The sequence below is a fragment of the Salvia hispanica genome, chromosome 4 (assembly GCF_029641045.1).
Source record: "Salvia hispanica isolate PSC_SH4W2 chromosome 4, Shi_PSC_v1, whole genome shotgun sequence".
Classification (NCBI taxonomy): domain Eukaryota; kingdom Viridiplantae; phylum Streptophyta; class Magnoliopsida; order Lamiales; family Lamiaceae; genus Salvia; species Salvia hispanica.
The window spans coordinates 47,502,708-47,524,422 of NC_142695.1; the positions used below are offsets into that span (position 1 = coordinate 47,502,708).

General features: G+C 36.5%; 5 protein-coding genes across 5 annotated transcripts; 2 read left to right on the forward strand and 3 right to left on the reverse strand.

Moving 5' to 3' along the window:
- Positions 1–1,457: 1,457 nt before the first annotated feature.
- On the reverse strand, positions 1,458–3,700 carry LOC125192855 (uncharacterized). Its single transcript, XM_048090522.2, has 3 exons — positions 3,352–3,700; positions 2,855–2,888; positions 1,458–2,605 (listed from the first exon to the last, which is right to left on the reverse strand). The coding sequence occupies exons 1-3, from the start codon at positions 3,655–3,657 to the stop codon at positions 1,491–1,493; spliced, it is 1,455 nt and encodes a 484-aa protein (XP_047946479.1). The 5' UTR covers positions 3,658–3,700; the 3' UTR covers positions 1,458–1,490.
- A 1,363-nt stretch (positions 3,701–5,063) lies between these two features.
- On the forward strand, positions 5,064–6,743 carry LOC125196919 (6,7,8-trihydroxycoumarin synthase-like). The gene is made up of 2 exons (XM_048095583.2): positions 5,064–5,939; positions 6,058–6,743. Exons 1-2 carry the CDS (start codon positions 5,064–5,066, stop codon positions 6,667–6,669), a joined length of 1,488 nt encoding a protein of 495 aa, XP_047951540.2. The 3' UTR covers positions 6,670–6,743.
- A 4,675-nt stretch (positions 6,744–11,418) lies between these two features.
- Positions 11,419–12,909, forward strand: LOC125196163 (GDSL esterase/lipase At2g04570-like). The gene is made up of 3 exons (XM_048094560.2): positions 11,419–11,837; positions 11,929–12,421; positions 12,535–12,909. The coding sequence occupies exons 1-3, from the start codon at positions 11,463–11,465 to the stop codon at positions 12,723–12,725; spliced, it is 1,059 nt and encodes a 352-aa protein (XP_047950517.1). The 5' UTR covers positions 11,419–11,462; the 3' UTR covers positions 12,726–12,909.
- Positions 12,910–13,093: 184 nt separating this feature from the next.
- LOC125196162 (protein disulfide isomerase-like 2-3) lies at positions 13,094–17,227 on the reverse strand. Its single transcript, XM_048094559.2, has 9 exons — positions 17,070–17,227; positions 16,576–16,734; positions 15,914–16,027; positions 15,339–15,496; positions 14,563–14,662; positions 14,004–14,180; positions 13,738–13,883; positions 13,503–13,649; positions 13,094–13,416 (listed from the first exon to the last, which is right to left on the reverse strand). Exons 1-9 carry the CDS (start codon positions 17,190–17,192, stop codon positions 13,242–13,244), a joined length of 1,299 nt encoding a protein of 432 aa, XP_047950516.1. The 5' UTR covers positions 17,193–17,227; the 3' UTR covers positions 13,094–13,241.
- Positions 17,228–17,999: 772 nt separating this feature from the next.
- On the reverse strand, positions 18,000–21,229 carry LOC125192944 (zinc finger CCCH domain-containing protein 3-like). The gene is made up of 7 exons (XM_048090624.2): positions 20,841–21,229; positions 20,403–20,575; positions 20,222–20,281; positions 19,344–19,454; positions 18,970–19,257; positions 18,662–18,889; positions 18,000–18,583 (listed from the first exon to the last, which is right to left on the reverse strand). The coding sequence occupies exons 1-7, from the start codon at positions 20,893–20,895 to the stop codon at positions 18,230–18,232; spliced, it is 1,269 nt and encodes a 422-aa protein (XP_047946581.1). The 5' UTR covers positions 20,896–21,229; the 3' UTR covers positions 18,000–18,229.
- Between the last annotated feature and the right edge of the window lie 486 nt (positions 21,230–21,715).

Sequence of the window (21,715 nt, forward strand, 5' to 3'; positions counted from 1 at the left end):
ATTCGAGCAGTTCCGCACGAATAGAATCACTATTATTATTACATTGTGTTTGCTTGTGCATTTATAAGATGTTTTACAAACATTTAAATGCATAAGAAGTAAACAAAGTCTAAGTCTTTTGCTTAGTAGACCGGTTGTGGGCGTCGTCCACTTTAAGGTAATACGGTCAGATCTATGCAATGCTTTGCAAAAGAAAAAGAAGAATTTCACAACCTAGATAGGCTTTGGCTACCTATCGTGAAAGGTTGCAATGTCAGTCCGCATATTTCTAAGCCTTACTGAAATAAGATGACATTGGTGTGGTATAGCACTGAACGAATCTAACAGCAAGACGTGTCTTTATGCTATCTACTGAAAGACTAGGTCTTGATAAAATTCTATTTCTTAATCTACATATGTTAGTATTGAGCATACGGTATTGATTATGCACTACTTTGACTTATCAAATGGTGCGGATTTTTCGCAACCCAATAATCCTGATATATTGGGTAGTGGTGATTAATATCTAGCGGTGTTAGGATTGCTATTATGTTGAAACGTGCGCGAGGTGAGTCTCGTTTGATAATGTCCTCAAGAGAAGCTCGAACAAGGTTTTATTATTCGGAAAACTGGCCAGTTGGAGTTTTATTACTCTATGAATAATAAATAAATGTTTGTTTCTAAGTCCACTCTTGGAATTAATAAGATGTTAATTAATTAAGTCCATAGCAGACATTAATTAATTAATGGACATTTATATCTTAAGCGCGGGAAATAAATAATAAAAGTGGAAACCCGGATTACTTGTAATTTCGGATTTGGATGGAAGAGTTCAATATTACTTCTGTAGTGGCTGCTCGTAATATTCCAATATAAGCTTGTATTAAATTGTGGGTTCAATTTAATTAGTAAAATGCTAATTGGGGGAGCCCATATCCAAAACCTTCCATAGATCCCTGTCTAGGTCCAAAAGGAACTTAATATAAATAGGAGAATAAAGGAGACAGAATGATTTAACTCCATATCTCCATTTACCAGAATGGACAAAACACTGTGAAAATAACTCCATATCTCCATTTCTTAGCATCTCAAAACCTATCTGAATTATTTAACTTGCTAAAACTGAATTATGGCATAAAAATGCTAACTGGATTTTTTCATATGAGCGTAATGAAACCGTGCTAATATCTCCACACCAGTTTTTTCTCAAACATAGTTAGCTGAGAAAGGAAAGGACACTCAACTTCAACTTTTTAGTTGCTCATAGCTCTTGTTTTCCCCCAAATTCGGGTATCAATTTTATTTTTGGGTTTCAAAACAATTTAGGGGTGAGGTTTTTGCTTTCCTAGGACACTACCATAGAGTTCGATGGCAAGTGTGCAAAGGATAATAATGAAAACGGACAGATAACCTTCAACGTGTAACTATTTAGCATTTTTCAAATGGCACGGTTGCGATTTAGGGGAGAAAAACACAGGTTATCAAGATGAAGAAATTCATATTTAAATAGTTTAACCAAAGCAGGCTATGGCAAAATATGAGCACAAATCTTGTCTACCAAGAGTACAAACGCACCAGATTGAAGCAGGATCTTTGGACATCATAGCATTGCCTTGTGCAGGAGCATTAGGCTGGGAGTAGCCGCTAAATTCTCCACCAAAATCACCATCAAAGCTGAATATATCTCTCTCAGGGGTCTTCTTATCATCATCAAACTTATTCTCGAAGCTGAATAAATCTCTCTCTGAGGGCTTGTTGTCGAAGCTGAATAAATCTCCCCCTGAGGGCTTCTTGTCACCTTCAAACTTATTGTCACAGCTGAATATATCAGTATCAGAGGATTTGTTTCCACCTTCAAGCTTACTGTCGAAGCTGAATATATCAGTATCAGATGATTTGTTTTCACCTTCAAGCTTACTGTCAAAGCTGAACAAGTCCTCTGCTGACTTATTTTCAGAAGTTGAGACATGATCACAACTTCCAGCCCAGGTATTTTGGGGAGGAGCTTGTAAGCTGGTTGAGCAAGCAAAATCATTCCAGTCTTCAGATACATCCTCATCCGTTGCAGTAGGCTCATGGCTCATGCTCTTATTCTTAGTAATATCTGCATGGTTCGCTGGCGTCTGGAAGTCCTTGAACAAATCAAAATCAACACTGCTAGAAAGATCTTCTGAGAAGCCTAGTGTAGTAGGGTCATTTTGATTGTCAATCTTAGCGCTGAAAGTAACACCAAATCCACCAGACAAATCGGGCATGCTCGACCCCAGATTATTCCATGCATCATCCGAATTCCAGTCACCAGCTGCTGTAGGAACAGAAGCATTGCCGTTTCCTTTCCCATCATTCAGGTTTTCTCCAGGTCCAAACACAGAATCGAGTTGAGCACCAAGATCAACATTTAAACTCGAGGAGCTCTGAAAGGACACGGGGTCTTCAAATTTAATATTAGAACCTTCTGAGGAAGCTACAACATGATCAGATGACGTGTGCCCACCAAGCTGATTTTCAGAATCAGTGAACTGAAAATCTGCCTCCCATCCAGAAAGTCTGTTGTTCATGTGCTCAGAAGAGCTGACTGCCGGCTTGGATGATTGGACACTTTGAAACAAATCTTGATCGGCAAGAGCTGCAACATCTTATGTACTGTCAGCCTCTGTCAATTTAAGATCAGATGGTTGCTCAGAGACGCCATTACTCTTAGATTTCAAGAAGAATCTATAGGGAGCTACTCCAGTCAAAACCGAGGCTCTTTTCCCCTCTTTTAAAGGCTTATTGGAACCATTATCTTCGTTCACGTTTTCAGCTGGCCACGCTATCTTAAAGTTCAAGAATTCAGACAGCAGAATTAAATCTTTAGGCAAGCCCTGAACCTTACCTTGGTTAACTTTACTGATTGGATCAACCATTTCCTGCAAGATTGAAGTTATTTATCTTGTTTCATTTCATTATTGAGATAAAAATCGCCATTTTTCTAAAATGACATTAGCTAATGCCTAATGCTGTTGTTTTTCCCACAACCTTCTTGGATTAATAACCTGTCAAATTCTACAGCTCGATCCTCCTAAATCCTAGTATCCTACTATTCGACAGACAAATACATCAAATTAGAATCCTAAATCGATTTCTATAACCAGATAACTCAATTCCCCATAAAATAATACATCAGCCAGACTCATCCAACTGTCTTCAGCTAAATCCTCATAATCCTACTCTTTCAACAGAAGAATATGCTATCAAATTAAAAACCTAAATCGATTTCTATAAGCAGATAACTCAATTCCCCCCAAACAATAATCAATCAGCGAGATTCAAGCAGAAGTTTCGCACAGAAACAAAAAAATTACTAATCGGATTCATCGAAAACAACCATACCGATCCATCGAAGTGGAGCGAGCGGAGCAGCCACTGGTACCCCGCGGTGGAGGTGCAGCAGATGGGGTCAGGAACAGCGTAGTAATGGGGACCAATGCCGCAGTAGAAGCAGATTATGGACTCCGATTCTCTAAGAAGCAACGCTTTGCAGTTCCGGCAGCGGCGGTCCGACGGCGAGGCTATCGTGGCTGAGAGAGACGGCAGATGAGGTAGGTTAGGATCCGACGGGTCGTAATCTGGTAGCCCCGCGGCCGACCGGGTACGGATCTGGACTTGTCGGATCAATTCATAAGGAATTTGGGTCATTTTCTATGTTTTCGTTTTATTCGGTGATTTTCCCTCCTTTTTTGGTACTCCATAAAAAGAAAAGGATGAAATCGCTTTTTTGGATTAGTTTTGAAAATTAATTGAATAAACGACTTTTAATCCACTTGATCTTGTTGAATTTCCATTTGAGAAAAGCATGCTCTAATTTTTTGTGAGATGAATCACCTATTGATGAACTACTATAATTTATGTGTACACTCGTATGAAGGTATAACATAAAGATGAAAAAACGAAGTCAAATCAATTATAAATTCATTCGTATAAGAAGCTCGGTAAGAAGCTAAAATTCCAATTCGATTAGTCCAATACTTGGATAAAGTTGTGACTCCAAACTTGATGAGCTCGGCCAAAAGTTTTCTCAAAATTTAGAACAAAATTCAAGCCAAAATCCACTTAATTTCGAAAAACTGAAAAATTTGTTGTTATATTCTTCCCTGATAATCTTTCTTCTGTATATACCTTAGTATTGATGATGGGTTGGGCGAATTTTATCCTAGGTGTTAGGATGATGAAGAACCGAAATTTGCTTATTGTTCTAGCTTGGAATTTCCGATTGATGAATATAGGTTAAGGTGATATGTAATGAAAAATGAGTCTCACTGATTACATTTATGTGCACTTTTGCACCACATAGGAGCATAAAATAACGCAACCGGTGGAGATTTAAATTAATCAACCATATTGAATTAAACTACAAATAATATAAAATATAAAGTTCAGTACTACTATCTACTTTAAAACAAATTAAACTGCATGTAGTTATCATTTTATATAAACACGTAATTATTTATAAAATTAACTCTAAATATTTGGATAAACTAAATTGAAAATGTAAATTTATTAACGTGATATAACGCACTCATAATTTTATGTTGAATCTCAATGCATATAGATAAGAAAAGTAAAACATATAAAAAAAATTAGAATAAAAAATTAATTAGAGAAAATCAAGCATATGATTGGCCAAAACCTGCAAAATTAATTGAAACGAATAAACAAATTAACAGAAATGAATAAACAAGTTAATAATCTAGAACACATTACACATATATACATGAAATCTAAAAAAATTCTCCAAAAATTTGTCACGTGAAACAGATGTAACAAATTACGATCTATCAAGTCTTGCACGTAACACAAATATATGTCAATTCACACTATAATAATATACTCTTGTAGTGCAATCACCAAATTAAATATTTTATCTAATATTATGTAAAATATATGCATATCTTTGATTATCTATAACAAGCAAATTGGAGATCTCGCATGATAACTCTAATGATCAATCCATTTGAATTTTGAGTACATTAAATTAACCTCTTCTATTAATACTCTATAAATATTGAAATAAGAAGCCACTCTTCACAATTACGTTCATCACAATGATACTTGTACTGTCCATAACTCTACCAATATTCTTGATTTTCTACATCCTCCACAAAACCCCAACTCGGGCAAAAACCACTCTACCACCGGGCCCGCCGCCTCTGCCGCTGATCGGAAACCTCCATCAGCTCGGCACGGCGGCCGACCCTCACATCTACCTCCACCAACTCTCCAAAAAATATGGCCCCATTATTCACATGAAACTAGGCTCAGTTCCTGTCCTTGTAATTTACTCAGCCAAATTAGCCAAACAAGTATTGAAAACTCAAGATTTGGCATTCTGCAGCAGACCAAAATTACTAGGAACGCAGAAACTATCCTACTACCGCTCCGACCTCGCATTCACACCGTACAACGAAGACTGGAGGGAGATGAAAAAGATAACTCACATTCATTTGGTAAGCAACAAAAGGATTCAATCTTTTCGCCCCATCCGCGAAGAGGAGATCTCTCGTATGATCACCAACATTTTATCTGCCTCTTCTTCCTCATTGAATCTGAGCGAGGTGGCGATGGCCGCCAGCAGCCGTATGGTGTGCAGGGTTGCTTTTGGTAAAAGATACGAGGAGGGCGGGCCGGGGATGAAGAGATTCTATCAGATTCTGAAAGGATTCGACAGCCTCACCACTTCTTTCTTTGTGTCTGATTACTTTCCTGCTTTGAGTTTCGTTGATAAGTTCAGTGGCAGAATGAATAGTGTGGATGCGGTGTGTAAGGTCATGGATTCGTTCTATCAAGAGCTCATCGATGAGCACCGCGAATCGAGGAGGATGGAAGAGGAGGAAGACATGCTTGCTGTGTTGATCAAGCTTAAAGAGGATCACTCTTCTTATAGTGCTCTCACTTGGGATAGCATCAAGGCCCTTCTAATGGTAACCTTAATTTATTAATTGCATCATTTTATAAATTTTGTTTTCATTAATTATCTCTAATTTTACTTTTTTCTTCTTTTGGTTTTTGGACTATAAAAAAATTTTAATTATGGAATAGAATATGATCATAGCTTCAGCAGAGACAGTTCCAGCTGCAACGATCTGGACAATGACAGCTCTGATGAAAGCACCAAAAGCACTGGAAAAGTTGCAAAAGGAAATGAGAAGTTTGGTAGGAGAAAAGGGGAGAGTAGAAGAAGATGATCTGCCAAAACTTCCATATCTAAAAGCAGTAATAAATGAGAGTTTGAGGTTATACCCACCGGCCCCGCTGCTTATACCAAGAGAAACGATGGATGTATGTCGTCTTGATGGCTATGAAATCGGCCCCAAAACAATGGTTTATGTCAACGCGTATGCTGTAGGTAGAGATCCCGAGTACTGGGAAAATCCAGATGAGTTCATTCCGGAGAGATTCTTGAATAGTAGTATTGACCCGAAGGGGCAAGATTTCAGGCTCATTCCATTTGGGTCGGGCAGAAGAATGTGCCCTGGCATGTCTATGGGATATTTGACAACTCAGCTTTTGGTTGCAAATTTAGTGTATAGTTTTGATTGGGAATTGCCTAGAGGAATTCATGCACAAGACTTGGATATAAATCCAACGAATGGAATCGCAGTGCATAGGAAAAATGCCCTTCTACTTGTGCCTAAGAGTTATGCTGCTTAGTGTGTGTGTGTGTGTGTGTGATCTTCTATTTTACAAATAGTATTAATAAAAGGGCAGCAGATTATCATGGTAAATGGTGGCATTAAGTTTATTACTACGATTCTACAATAATTACGAGAATAACATGAAAATATGATGAAAATAGTTGATCGAATATTCCAGCATTTCATCATTGAGTTAAAATTTTGAAAATAGGATGAAAATAGATCGTCTTTATTGGGCGAAGCTCATCATGTATTGTTATAGAAATCGTACCATTCAATGAAATGTTACTTAACACGTGATGGAGAGATTAATCAAGCTATAGTGAGATTCGAACGAAAAAGTGATTCGATATATATTTAAGTTAATCTTTTTTGTCTACGTTGGAAGTGTTGTTTAGCCGGTTTAGTTGCATGTAAATTTGAAGAGTAGGGTACTAGTGTTTGCGATTTGAGTGAACTACAAAAATAGTCTCTGGACTATGAGGTTATTTTATAATGGTTTCTGGACTTTAAAAATATTACCAGCAGTCCCTGGACTAAGGGTTAATATCAAAAATAGTCTTTTTGCAATGTTTCGAGACGAAAATGCCCTTTTGAGGGGTTTTGGAGGGTTTGGACAATTTGGTCTTTTTACACTTTTAACATTTTTAATCTGGTATTATTTCAGTTACGTACTAATATAATTTCGTATATTAATTTGAAAACAATCAAAATTACTAGAAAATTTCAACAATAATCCTATATAAATTTTTAGTCAACTTGATAATATTCTATCACAAGCAATTATAACAACCGAACAGAGGCTAAATAATATAGTTCTTATTTTTCCATCATGATTAATATTATTTTTTTTACTTCTTCAATTCAGTTGAATATTATATTAAATAACAAAAATTAATAGTTTTAATCAATATTTATGTGTCCATGAATTAATAGTTTTAATTAAAAAAAATTATTGATATTTAAAAATCAAAAATTTAAAATTTAATTTTATAAATTAAATCTAATATTGAAATAAAGAAACAAAGTGAAGGAAGACAAAGGGGAAGAAGAATGATAATTTTGAAATAATATCAGATTTAGTAAATAACTGAAATAATATCAGATTTAAAATGTTAAAAGTGTAAAAAGACCAAATTACCCAAACCCCCCATAACCCCTCAAAAGGGCATTTTCGTCTCAAAACAGTGCAAATGACCGTTTTTGATATTAACCCTTAGTCTAGGGACTGTTGGTGATATTTTTAAAGTCCAGGGACCATTTAATTATAAAGATACTCCAGTATTTTTGTCATTAATTATTTAAAATGAATTTGCATTATTAATATTCCAGGGACAAGCAGATTTTTTATTTGGAATAAACAACTCATTGGTTTTCTAGTTTTTACCCAATTACTCCCATTCCTATAAATATGATTATTATAAATTCATTTTTAGTAATCAGTAACAAAAAAAAACAATTTTAGTATAAATATATTTAACGGATATTGGTATTAAAACTAAAAATTTAGCCAAAGTTTGATATATTCGACAAACTTTAAAATTAGTTTAAAATATCACAAACTTTACATTTTATTTGTTATTTCTCACGGCAGGTCAATCACTATATCCGACTAACTTACACGTATTTTTTTTATCTTAAGGTATTTTAGACGAACTTTAAAATTTGGCCAAAATTTGTAGTTTTAATACCAATATCCGTTAAATATATTTATACTGAAGTTGTTTTTTTTTACTAATTACTAAAAATGAATTTATAATAATCATATTTTGTAGGAATGCGAGTGATTGGGTAAAAACTAGAAAACCAATGAGTTGTTTGTTCCTAATCAAAATCTGCTTGTCCCTGAAATATTAATAATGCAAATTCATTTTTAATAATTAATGACAAAAATAGTGGAGTATCTTTATAATTAAATATTGTATATTTGAATTTCAGAGAATGAATCGGTGAGGTGGGCCATGGGGAAACGGTGTTTGAATAATGAATAAAGCAAATTATGTTGAAAGGCTTATTGTTTGCGTTTTAACAACAGCATGGTGTGCTGTGAATTACTCCAAAGCAGAGTGCTCCCGCCCTCAGTGATAGTGGATAGTGAATTTATATTATTAAATTGATATATTTTTTTAAAAATAAAATGTATATATTTTTATGTGATAGATGAAAATAAAAAGTACATATATATATTTTTATGGTAGGAGGGAGTATAAAAAACTAAAAAAGTTATGGCTCGACTCAGTGGCCCATCACAGAAGGCCCAATAAAATAAGGTCTCATTCGACCTAGTTGCTAAATTGGTAGCTTTAAGCCCATGTTAGTTAAGAACTCGCTGCTAATTTTATGTTAGTATCATTTTAAAGTGACATTAAAATGTTTTATGGAGTATAGCTGGCGGACAGACATGGCATTCGTATGCTGGAGAACGGAGATAGCTTACCACTCCAATGTAAAGCAAAATTGTGATCTGTTTGTGGGCTTTGATTTAACTGTGAACGTCATGTGCATTAAGAAGGTAACTTTGATGTCGACTACTTATCACACTATGCATACACGTTTCATCGAGGCGTCCGCGTTCTAGATACCTCTCCGTCAGATATTAAAATCTGCCTTTGCATGATAGAGTTGGTGTCTCTTATTATCGTTAATTTTTGTTTTTTGAGAATTTTGGATTGTTACCGCTTTTACTTCCAAAAAAAATGTTATGCGTAACATAGTCTCAATTAAATTAAATATCATATTAGCAATCATGTTAATGAAATTCATGATCAAAAGATATGATAGTTTGCTTCGATATTAAATGCAAATCGTAGCCAAACCTAGAAATTCTGTTTTCTTATTGCTATAATAATATTATATTGAAATTAACAAATTGTCTCAGTTTATGAATATTGAACTTTTAAATTATTTTGTCCATAAATTTCAGTTGTCTTTCTATAAAATAAATAATGTTTTGGATCGATCAAGCAGACAACAAATTAGCAATGCAATTATACACAAGAAATAATGCTAAATAATACCAATAATTGAACCTGGTCGAATATTAGTAAATACTTTGGAGTTTGAACCCTACCTTTAGTACTTAGTAAATAAATTTATCGTTGGTTGTATTTGATATTGTAATTATTGAAATCGATTATTGTCCGGAAATATTAGGCCAACTCATTAATATTGGTATCGTAAAGATTATTTTATAATCGGTTCCAAGACGAGACTGTAATTTTGATTGTTACTCCATATACTACTGGATTTATTTGCGTATAGAGTATTCTTTACGGGTAATTTCTATTGTATATATATATATCAGAATATACGCCAAATTACGGGTACTAGATAAAAGGTTAAAATAATGCTAGCAAATGGAGTAGCAATTAAGAATGAGATAAATACATTTTCGAGGGATAGTATTCATAGCACCTCCGCCATAGTGGATGGCTTGATGCTTTAACGGCAACGACATTTTTTTCAAAAATAGGAGGTAATTGAGGTCAAACAAATCAGTCTTTGTCTAAAAGTAATAGATCTTACTTTCGGTGGGAAGTTAATTTGCATTAAAGAATCCTATTTTTATAATACAATTAGTGTTACAAAATTTTCAAGCAATTAACTTTAACAGTACGTTCATATTTATGAGGCGAGATGTAACGTGCATTGATCAAATCATTAAAAATGTGTACTACTCCATTTCTTTTCTTTTTTCCAACAATAATGTACTAGTAATTAATATAGAGGATATAACAAAAAATTAAGATATTAAATTTCTTATGGTATTAAATTAAGAATCATTAAACAATTTCAAGGGGCTAAGATGAAAATTTTCTGCAACCGACATATGCTAAATTCGATAGTTGAGACATCTTAACATATGTGATTTTTTTTCATGTATCAAACATGCTCACACTAATGAACATGGTGAGAGGCAAAACAGTTGAGAAACAGATCAATTGAACAACTAAAAAAGGGCAACAGGAGCTAGAAGAAGCTTGCAAAACCTATCCTGACGAGCTACCTCAAACAATAATGAGATAAAAGCAAAAAAAATAGCAAAAACAAGACAATTCAATCCAAGGCACACTGGGGCACGACACAACAATAATACCAACAAGACTACAACCTAAAAAAAAAGGATCCAAGCAGCAATCAACTGCACGAAGGATGGGGACGGCCACAAAATCTGTATGCGTGCAACGAGTCACGAGAAAGTGTACTACTCCGATCGAGGAATAGGGAAGTAGATCAAAGCGGTTAACCTAAATGATATATTTAATCTTTTGATAAAAATTACCAACTCATTTAATCTCTTTTATTTTATTCTTTTGTCTCTCCTACACTTATGTCTGTCGTTGAATGTAGAGACGGAGCCAACCACGGACACGACTCGGAGGTTACATGGATTTTTATTTTTTTTTGTATTTTTAATTATAATTGTAATTTTTTCCATCCAATTGTTAATAAATACAATAAATATTTAATTTGGCCCCCCTATTCTTTAAATCATAGCTCCACCCTAAACGCTTACATTAATGACGTGTACTGGTGATTAATCTGGTATTAATATATACTCGATTTTTGTTTTCGTCTTGATTTTTATTCAACGAGGTACAATACATGTCAAAGTAACTAGGGTTTGAGATTAGCAAGTATGCATGGCCACCTATGACCACAATTTAATTAACCAACCACAAATTAAATTATCCGCAAATGTAGCTCTAACTGTTCCATTCACTATTCATAACTTATTTCACTATAAATACACTGAAGCAATAATAACAACTAAATTTATTGATCACAACAATATTCATTCATATCACCATGAAAGTCTCACATGCAGGGCCAACACCACTCCTATGGCTGCCCTTCCTCCTCCTGCTCGCCGCCACAGCCGCGGCCAAAGTTCCAGCGATCGTCGTCTTTGGTGACTCGTCCGTAGACGCCGGGAACAACAACCAGATCCCGACGATCGCCCGGAGCAATTTCCTCCCCTACGGCCGTGACTTCTCGGGTGGAAAGGCCACCGGGAGGTTTTCGAACGGGCGAATCGCCACCGACTTCATATCGGAGGCGTTCGGGCTCCGACCGGCGGTGCCGGCCTACTTGGATCCAGCTTATAACATTTCTGATTTTGCTGTGGGGGTCACGTTTGCTTCTGCTGGCACTGGATATGATAATGCAACTTCTGATGTACTAGTAAGTCAATCTCATAACTTTCAAAAGTAGCGAATTAAATCATAAATTTTTTGATTAAAATTCACAATGATTTAATTTTATTGATCTTCAGGGAGTTATTCCTGCGTGGAGGGAGTTGGAATACTACAAAGACTACCAAAAGAGATTAAGAGCCTATCTTGGTGATGGGAAGGCCATATATACTATCTCTAATTCATTGTACATAATAAGTATGGGAACAAATGATTTTTTGGAAAACTATTTCGCCTTTAATTCGCAGCGACGGAGTCAATATTCGATCGATGCATATCAGCATTATCTCATTGGACTAGCCCGAAATTTCGTAGTTAACCTACATGGCCTTGGGGCCCGTAAAATCAGCATCGGGGGTCTTCCCCCGATGGGCTGCATGCCCTTAGAGAGGGCCCAAAACCTAGCAAATGGGAATGGATGCATGGAGACGTATAACGTAGTGGCCAGGAGCTTCAACGATAAACTCTACAATTTAACCAGAGTGTTAAATAGGGAAATACCTGGCCTCAAATTGGTCTTCTCCAATCCCTACTACGTTCTTCTACAATTAATCCAAAAGCCATCCTCTTATGGTAAGAGTTCTTAGTATTAATTACTCACATTTTATGATTATACCACATGATCGATCGGGCTTGTTCACTGTCCGATGTGTCCGTATACTTATATGCCTGTGGTTTTTGTACAGGGTTTCAAGAATCACAGAGGGCGTGTTGTGCCACGGGGATGTTCGAGATGGGGTATGCCTGCCAGCGCAGTCTCCTCACGTGCACTGATGCAAATACATACGTATTCTGGGACGCGTTCCACCCGTCTGAGCATACGAATAAATTGATCGCGGATCATGTTATCAAGACTGCCTTGTACAAGTTCCTTTGACATATGAGTATAGACAGAATCATATATTCATGTGTTTGTCGGGCTGTGTCTGAGTTATCTCTGACTGAAGAGAAATACAATTTTGCTACTTTTGTCGCTTCTGCAGATTACCTACAGGGCGATGCGTGTAAACATTATGAATTTATATATGCATATATAATGGATAAAGTTTATTACTTATAAATTACTGTATAATTGAATATTAAGAATTTAAATACATTCTCGCATCAAAATAAATAAAATAAGGAAAGACAGGCGATACTGTCGAAAGTCGAAACCAAATTAATGTTTTAAGTCTGAATATTTTAGTTCAACAAAATGATGTCTTTACTTATATGTTTGTTCATTTTAGCTGTAATCGCAATCGCTGCTAAAAAGTACTAATTCCAATTTCAGCAAATGACGAAATCCCTTTTGAACATTCACTCACCAACAAATAACACTACTCTGTTACATCAAAACTGTTTTTTAATTAAGCAGAAATCTTGTTTCTCTCAAAAGCTAAAAAGAATAGAACTAGAGCTCATCTTTGGTGGCAGTGTCATCTCCCATGAGTTCTTCGAGGGAGAACTCGTCTTCCTCGATTATCTCTCCGTCTTTGCCGTCCCACGGTAGGGTCTTCACGATCTCGGGGTCAACAGCCAATGGCAGAGTGCCCTTCCCGCCACGTCCGGCTTCTTTCACAAACTCTCTGAGAAAGCAAATGGGGTTTTACTTCGTTTGCAGTGAGGGATCAAATGAAGCGAGAAGAAAAGAGAAACAGAGAGAGGAGCTCACGATATCTGGTCACGCTCGAACGCACTCTTGAGTGGGGCGTAGGCTTTCTTCTTTAAGTTGAGTGCCACCAGTGCTGGATATCCGTAGCCCCCGACTCCAACGTGCTGCTCGAGATCCGCCTGCTTCCCAGCAGCGGCCCAGAGGAAACTGTAGCATTTTTGAAACTCAAGTCAATCATGTCAAAGATAGGGGTACAGAATGAGAATATGAGATTTTTAAGGAGCTTTTATCTTGCCTGTAAGGGCTCTTTCTGAACTTCTCTGCAACCGATAGCAGAATCTCGAGGTACTTGTTTCTACCCTCTGCCTTGGAGTCCAATATGTCAGGGAGGAAGGCTACAAAGCAGATGGCAGCTGAGCCACACTTCTCTTCCACAACATCCTATACGAATATACAACAGCATTACAGTGTCAGATGTAATACAACTTGACTGAATTGTCGTAGGAAAGTGAGATTGGGGGTCAGGGGAGGCGGGAAACCAGAAGGGGTGATGGATCATACTGGGCTAGTCAATTCAGTCACTTCGGGAGGGGCAGCATTTGCTTCCAGCTGCTCCAGAGCGAAAGATTCAATTGCTGATGCAGTTCTTGCACCTTCATATGGGAATGGGCTGTCTTTGTCAGCACCAAACACCATAATAGTGGGAAAACCTTGCACATTATACCTGCTCATCAAAGACTGGGAAGTCTGATTGGTTAGAAATGGGAAAAAACCTTCATCTTGTATCAATGGCAAGAAAGAAAGGATGGAGCTACAACATTTATATTACCAAGCAAAATATCTACTACTTATGAATACAGGAATATATACCTATGCATATATACATTAATGTCACTCTGCATAGCTCACACTTCTCAAGTTTTAGCACAATGGCACTTCCTAGTATAGTCTGAGAAGTAATACAGATCTCTAACGCATATGACAATGACATGAGGCATGATTCATACCGAACATTGCTAAAATTAGGCTTTGTGAAGTACATAAATGAACTTATGATCACTCATTAGAATAAAACACAGTAAGAACCAATGTGACCAGTGCTTAATGGCATGTGGCTTACCTTATCTGCATCACAGTCAACATGACCCAACTTCACCTGACCCTTGAGACTGTTAGCTGCCTTCTTCCACTCAGGAGCAAGCTTCTTGCAGTGACCACACCTTCACAACAGCAAATTGAATGACTATATGAAAAAACAAAATTTCATAATAGCTAACCATAAAATCACAATATCATTATATCAGAAGAAGTGCAAAGATTTCAATCCAATTAATAGTTCACCATCTTTGATTTCCTACTGTTCACAAAATCCATTTTCCCAGTCAAACTAAATTCGACCTCAATGGAACAATTCACATCTTTCAACTTTTGGCTGCAAGACTTGCAAATCTACACTCCTCCAGCCCTTCTTCATTCTCGACAACAGACATTTCCATGGTTGCACTTGCACTACAACCCAAACTATATTTACCAGATCACATAAGCTCAAGCCTGCTCTAATGGTGAACCAGTACTGCCTTAGATATCCTTATATGCTTCAACATAGCCAAACCCAGATTCCACTTCTTCTCCACCTGTCCCGTGGGTAATGCTCCACAGACCTCAAGAATATTTCTCCCATTTTCGTCCTAACCTCAATGATCCCCCACCCTGCCAAAAATATAATACTACTGGAAAACTTTGTCTCTCCAACACAACTACTCATTTACTACATCATTATACTACTATCGAATAGAAATGCGGGATGTAATTCAAACAAAATCACAGGTTTAACTCAAGGATTAACCCAAAAAAAAAAGATTAAAAAAAAAAAGATATAACAAGCACACAACTCACCAAGGAGCAAAGAACTCCACAACCCACAGTTCCTTGCTTTTGAGTACCAATTCATCAAAATTGCGAGAGTTCAGTTCTACAGATGCACTTGGTTCCGATTTCTGACTTGATCCTCCTCCCGATTTTCCATCCAGGCGTTCTTTCAGGAGTGCTTTGACCTTATGGAAATGAAGAGAGAAAAAAGAATCTAGTTATCCCTGCTCAACAATAATGACTCGGTGCCAAAACAGATATAGTGCAAAGTGCCTGACTAAGAAGTAAGAACCTTGTGCAACTTGACTTGTTACATATCTACATAGACTAAATGAATACCCAACAAAGTAGTATGCACTAATACATAAAAAAATCTTTTATCATAAGGATGATAAACAACTTTAAGTGCAGAAAGATATGACTGTAACTTTTTAAGGACCTAAAATCCATTTCAAACGATCCTTAAAACTTTATTGCCTGTCAAGATAGAAGGTGGTGATAAGCAAAGCACACGAACATAAATAAGATAACAATATAGAAAATGGAAAATGAGAAGCAACTTGCAAGTAATAAATTTAAAGCTTAAAAGAACCATAATTCACCTGTTGGAGTGTAAATTCGACAATAGGCTTGACATCTCTAGCTCCTTGATAATCTGCAGGGGGTTTCCCTGGTGCAAAGACCTTAATGGTAGGAAATCCTCTAATACCATATTCCTACATAACACAAGGACCAGAGATTCTTCAAAATAATGGACAAAGAAAGCCTTGTTTATGGGAGAAATAAATCACATGTCAGAATCCTATGTAGTGAAAGCTTTTCATGGAAATTTTTTTAAATGAATGATTAAAGAAGACTGAAGATCAGATATCAAGATTTATTATCTACTATATCCAGAGATGTACAGTAATAAGTAAGATACAGAAAGTCAAAGAGTGGATTAAACTTGTGTTAGCTATAGATCTAACGGCACAACGAATGAGCATCCTTGCAGCATATTTTCCATTCTTTAATGTCAAAAGACCATGCAATATTTCCAGAGTAGAATCTCTAGATGCTCCTAGTCCATAAAGTGACCAATCAATAGATTAACAGCAACTAAGAATGCAACATCTTGCGGAAAAAGCATTAACGCAATTGTATATCAAGTTGAAAGCAATGAAGTAGCAACAGCACAGTGGTAAATAATTCGTGATATTAAGCTCTATAAATAAATAAATGATACTCCATATGAATACCACCAAATTGTTCAACAAAAAGTTACCTGAGCTAGTGACTGGTGAGCATCAGCATCTAAAGCCGCCACAGTTGCCACACCTTTCAAGACAGTAGCCGCCTTCTCCCACGCAGGTGTCAGAGCTTTACAATGACCACACCATGGCGCGAAGAACTCTACCAAAACTATACCATTCGAATTGAGCACCTGTGCGACATAAATAAACAAAACTTCAGAAATACTACGCCGTCGACTAAGACTCAATAAGAAAAGATTGAGCAGTCACGCCAAATTTTATCAAATTTTTGTCTCATCCGGCTACGAATTTACAAATTCAAGGCAAATCCACCTCCTCAGTGTAATTGAAAACTAATCACGCACTCACATCATGGAATATAGGCTAAAGAAGCAGGTACAATGTTAACCAAATCACTTTCACCAAAACAAACAAGTAAAATGAGCTAAAATTAGTCTTCAATAACATTACACCATAAAACTCTGAGAATCTTCAGAAACGGAGAAACGGAAGCAAATTCGCGTACCTTGGACTTGAAATTGTTAGGGTTTAGCTGTACAACGGGGGAGGAAGGTCCGTACAGAGCATATACGCCGAGATTTCCAACCAATGAGAGAAGGAGTAGTGCGATCAGCGGTGATTTCTCCATTTTTGGACCTTTTTTCTCTTTCGAAGTGGCTTAGTATTATTTGCTGAGAACAAATCACCAGCTACTGCTGGTGCTACGTAGCTCCGGCCAATGGAAGCGATCCACGTCATCTTGATTATATTCATTTTGTTTTCGTTCAATAATGTCCTTTCAAACTATCTAAAATTATGTTTTTAAATTTTTTTAATTTATTTTTATGATATAATCTCGTAAAACTTATCTTTCCCTAAATTTTTATATATACTACTTATGCCTCAAGGTATAAAACATAAAACATCTTAGATGAAATCCATCCGACTCTTTTCAAAATTAATGTCTTGCTTTTCTAGTTCATTCTTCATTAATAAAACTCGTATATTATTTACATTATCACAATTTGCAACACTTACCACTACTTTCATATCCATATTAATTAATTTCACTTTATTTTATTTCAAGCTACATATATATAGTAGTAGTATTATTAATGACAATAAAAATATAAAGTGTTGATTTAAAAAACTAGCTTTAGTAGAATCTATGATTCTATGGCTTCCGTTACCATCCTATATGCACATATTAAATAAATATACATTTGCTTTTTCTAGGATTATAAATTTGTCAATTTTTCGGTTAAATAGAACCAACAAAATAAAAATTAATTTACCAAATAATAAAAGAATACTAAGTACGAAATTTGCGCGCATTAACCATTTGATTAACTCTTTCCTTTTCCGTCCAGCTCACAGCCCAAAAAGATTAAGAGAAAGAGAGATATTTATTATAAAATAAAAAAAAATAAAAAATAAAAAAAAACACATCTGCACAAGTCTTCAAAAAAAAATTCATAGTAATACTCTGGATGAGAGTTTAAGAAATACGATCCTCCCAAAAAAGATTAAGAAAAAAAAACAAAGAAAACTGACAATAAAAATAGAACCATCTGAGTCTTCAAAATAAAATTTCATAGTAACAGTATGTGAGAGTTTAAGAAAAAACATCAGCCAAAAATAGACCATCACTGAGAGGGTGATGGCGGGGTTACTGGCGACAGAGCGTCAGTCAGACTCGCCGTGATGAACCTCGGATGAGGCCTTCGACGAGTGTGGGAGCGAATCAGACTGGTCGAGTGACTCCCCAGGGCTCTTGGTGTCTGAGTTCTGATGATGCTTGTTGTTAGCAGTTGCTTCCTTTTTGATCCAGTCACTCAACTTGGATGATTTGGTTGGGGAGATGTCGGCTATGGGCAGCGATATACTCTGATATGGGGCCGGAGACAAGTAAGTGAAGGCCGGAGGAGGGACACTGAGGCTGTACGCGTAGTTGTGCCCGTCCATGGGGTGGTCAAATCGGCAGGTAGGGCCATATTTGCAAAGTCCATACATGCTATAATATGAACACACGGGCTGGCCCTGCATTTAAACAGATGTCGAACCATCACAATCACGAACCAACAAAACCTAGTAACGTATATATAATGAGAAACTTACAGGTCTTAGAGGAAGACCGAGTGGACCGAGAGAAGTTGAAACTAATTGCGTGAGCTTTTCTCTGGGATGGTGATATTTGCACTCTGATCCGTATTTACAATTACCGTGTTCCATGAAATATCGGCATTCCGGTTGATCTGGTCTTTCCGGGAGATACGAGACAGATAGATGCCCGCTCGGTACTGGTCCAGTTAGGACACTAGTGACAGACAACGGATTGGCGTTTCCCTAGCAATCGGAAAATGGAATGCATAATAAGATGATCCCGAAATAATTAACCAAAAATGCTTTCAACGAAAATGGCATACCATGTACGTGTTCCATCCTTGCGACTGAGGTATAAATAAGGGCATGTAGCTATGTGGAACTTGGAGAGAGCTAGCAAAATAAGTTGCCTTTGATAAGGATGCAGCTGAAACACTTTCAGATGATGCACCAAGTGAAGAAACACTTGCAGAGCCGCCTGAACCATAGACGGGTCCTGCTACAGGTAAGACATTTGCAGCAGCTAATGTAGGCTGGGGATGATGGAACTTGCAAGCATATCCATATTTACATAATCCTGTACGCATATAAAAAGGACAGGGCCTTGCGTCCTGTACATCACAGCCAATTCAATGAGGTCTATCAAAATTAATGCCCGTGGCTAAATGGAACAACCGGATTATAGAAGATATAGCACCTGACGCATTGGTAAGCCCAACATATTCAACACGAAATCAGCTTGTCGATCCTTCGGATGATGATATCTACAGGTTGACCCATACTTACAGGTGCCTGTCTTTATATAGTGCTGAAAGACGACATAATCAATCAAAATCAGTACAAACGATCAAACATTTCTCTTCACATATCGCAACCTCATTTAAAGCATGAACAGAAACTAAAAAGTCATTGAAACCTAATCAGCCCATATCAGGAAATACTTCAACACCATTTGATCGACATGTGGCCAACAAACAGAGTTACTTAAACGATTCGTGCAGGAAATGCAAAACATGCCAACAAGCAGAGTTCATTAATGAACTTAAATAATGAAATACATTAAGGGGTTGTTCGGTTTGCAAGATTTGATCTAGGGATTAAATATGTATTGTGTTTGATTCATGAGATTGAATCTCACAACTTAATCCTAGATGGATAATCATGTGATAATTAGTCATAGCCACCCCTCCAACTAAAATAATCTCGCAACTTAATCCTAGATGGATTCTCATAGGATAATTAGGCATGGCAACCGAACGACACCAAATAAGAATACCCAGCAAATTTAATACTCGCCTAAACAACAAGCCAATTACCACAAGTAAAGGCAAAAAATGCATCTGAACTGAATTTACTTCACAGCTCAATATCGTACATCAGTGTTGCTGCTAAGTGTATTCGAGCTAGGAACTAATGGCTCGTTTTCTTAAAGCAAAACGATAAGTGATATTCGGGGAACACCCATTCTATAAATATATAAGCTTCCATCCACTATGCAATAAAAGTACATAAAACTGAAAGCAAGAATATAACCAAAATAGGTTGAAAAGTAATAGAATCCAACAGAAGAATTACCCCACAATCTGGCTGTCCAACCCTTTCGGGAAGTTCATTGCTCGTTTTAACACCATAAACCTAGAACAAAGAACAACAGGAAAGAATCTGATCAGAATGAAAAGTAGCCAAAACAACAAACGCAAAACAGAGAAATGCAAAAAAAGGCATGATATATTTCTATATGTAGATATGTATGTACTTGTCCTGCATTAGAGGGATGATTAAAACGGCAATCGCTCCCATAGCCACAAGACCCCGTCCGCAAATAGTATATGCAATCGGGTTCACCCGGACGATCCGGGTAGGATCCTAGCTCATCACCAGCTCCCCCATTTTCACCACTCTCTTCTACCTTAAGCCGTCTCATTGCCTCTGCCGAAATGAACTAGTTAAGCATTAAAACCAAAATACACAAGCGAGCTTAGAGCTAAGATGATACTCAAAATTCAAGCTCTGTTAACAACAAAAAAACTGATGTAGAAGGAAAAAAATAATGATTCAATCAAACCCCATTATCAAAAAACACCGATCATCAAACAATACGAGAGATCAACCGAAAATCAACATTAATAAAGCGGAAAATAGAAACAAAACCAAAGATTGAATCGAAAAAATCAGCTCTGATCAAAATTCGCACCTTCAACTCTGTCGGAGGTTGAGCCATTCCTCGAAAATTTCCGATTTCCCGGCATCGATTTCTCGAGAATTTTTTACCGACACTGTGCTGAATTTGTGGTTTGGAATTACGATTTTGATTTTGATTTTGATTTCGATTTTAAATTAGCAGCTCCACTGAATGCACATGCGTGTGATTATGATCAAAATTCAGAAATCACGCCAACTTTTAATGGCGAATAAATTAGGCGAAGAATAAAAAAAACTAATATGAGTCGGATTCGATCATCACTCGCTTAAAAATTATTCGATTTCTCTCTCTCTAGCACAGAGGCTTCAGATCTTCGAAAAAGTCCCTAAAACTGGACTGCGTATCCTTGTGAAAGATTTTCCTGCACTCGTGTACGAATGTGTTAAATTTAATTCACCAAATAATTCTTGTATACAAGAACAAAATGTACTCGTGGCATGTGGCGATAAGACATATTTGCCCCTGGAAGTGTATAAATATTCTAATTTCTCTTAATTTCTTTCTTTGTACATATTCACTTTATAACCGAACAAATGGTAGGTTTATGTAGTAAGGTGGTACTAAAAAGGACAAAATTTGGTTACAAAAGTCCCCCTATGAAATTTTAGTAATAATGTTAAAATTATTTCTGAATTGGCCTACTAAAATAATCAAAACTCAGATATATCCGACTTTTAGAGTTTTGTTGGAAAATGTTGTTGAGCATATTTCTAAACCTAATTAGCTTGGTATGAATTACTAAATCTAATAAACGATTATGAACTTAGTAATTTTGCTATTAACTCACGTACTTCATGTCAGGCTTAGCAAATATGTAGACCTAGCATTTTTGGTATGGTTCCAGACAATCATATCTTACTTAGACA

Coding starts and splice junctions, on each gene's coding strand:
- LOC125192855 (XM_048090522.2), bottom strand. CDS start 3,657: ATGACCCAAATTCCTTATGAATTGATCCGACAAGTCCAGATCCGTACC. Junction 2,889..3,351: donor CGCTCCACTTCGATGGATCG/GTATGGTTGTTT, acceptor TCAATCTTGCAG/GAAATGGTTGATCCAATCAG. Junction 2,606..2,854: donor AATCAGTAAAGTTAACCAAG/GTAAGGTTCAGG, acceptor AAGATGTTGCAG/CTCTTGCCGATCAAGATTTG.
- LOC125196919 (XM_048095583.2), top strand. CDS start 5,064: ATGATACTTGTACTGTCCATAACTCTACCAATATTCTTGATTTTCTAC. Junction 5,940..6,057: donor GCATCAAGGCCCTTCTAATG/GTAACCTTAATT, acceptor ATTATGGAATAG/AATATGATCATAGCTTCAGC.
- LOC125196163 (XM_048094560.2), top strand. CDS start 11,463: ATGAAAGTCTCACATGCAGGGCCAACACCACTCCTATGGCTGCCCTTC. Junction 11,838..11,928: donor ATGCAACTTCTGATGTACTA/GTAAGTCAATCT, acceptor ATTGATCTTCAG/GGAGTTATTCCTGCGTGGAG. Junction 12,422..12,534: donor CCAAAAGCCATCCTCTTATG/GTAAGAGTTCTT, acceptor GTTTTTGTACAG/GGTTTCAAGAATCACAGAGG.
- LOC125196162 (XM_048094559.2), bottom strand. CDS start 17,192: ATGGAGAAATCACCGCTGATCGCACTACTCCTTCTCTCATTGGTTGGA. Junction 13,884..14,003: donor TGACTGAATTGACTAGCCCA/GTATGATCCATC, acceptor ATATTCGTATAG/GATGTTGTGGAAGAGAAGTG. Junction 13,417..13,502: donor TTCGAGCGTGACCAGATATC/GTGAGCTCCTCT, acceptor TTGCTTTCTCAG/AGAGTTTGTGAAAGAAGCCG.
- LOC125192944 (XM_048090624.2), bottom strand. CDS start 20,895: ATGCCGGGAAATCGGAAATTTTCGAGGAATGGCTCAACCTCCGACAGA. Junction 20,282..20,402: donor ATCCCTCTAATGCAGGACAA/GTACATACATAT, acceptor TCTTTGTTCTAG/GTTTATGGTGTTAAAACGAG. Junction 19,455..20,221: donor TTGGACAGCCAGATTGTGGG/GTAATTCTTCTG, acceptor GTCGTCTTTCAG/CACTATATAAAGACAGGCAC.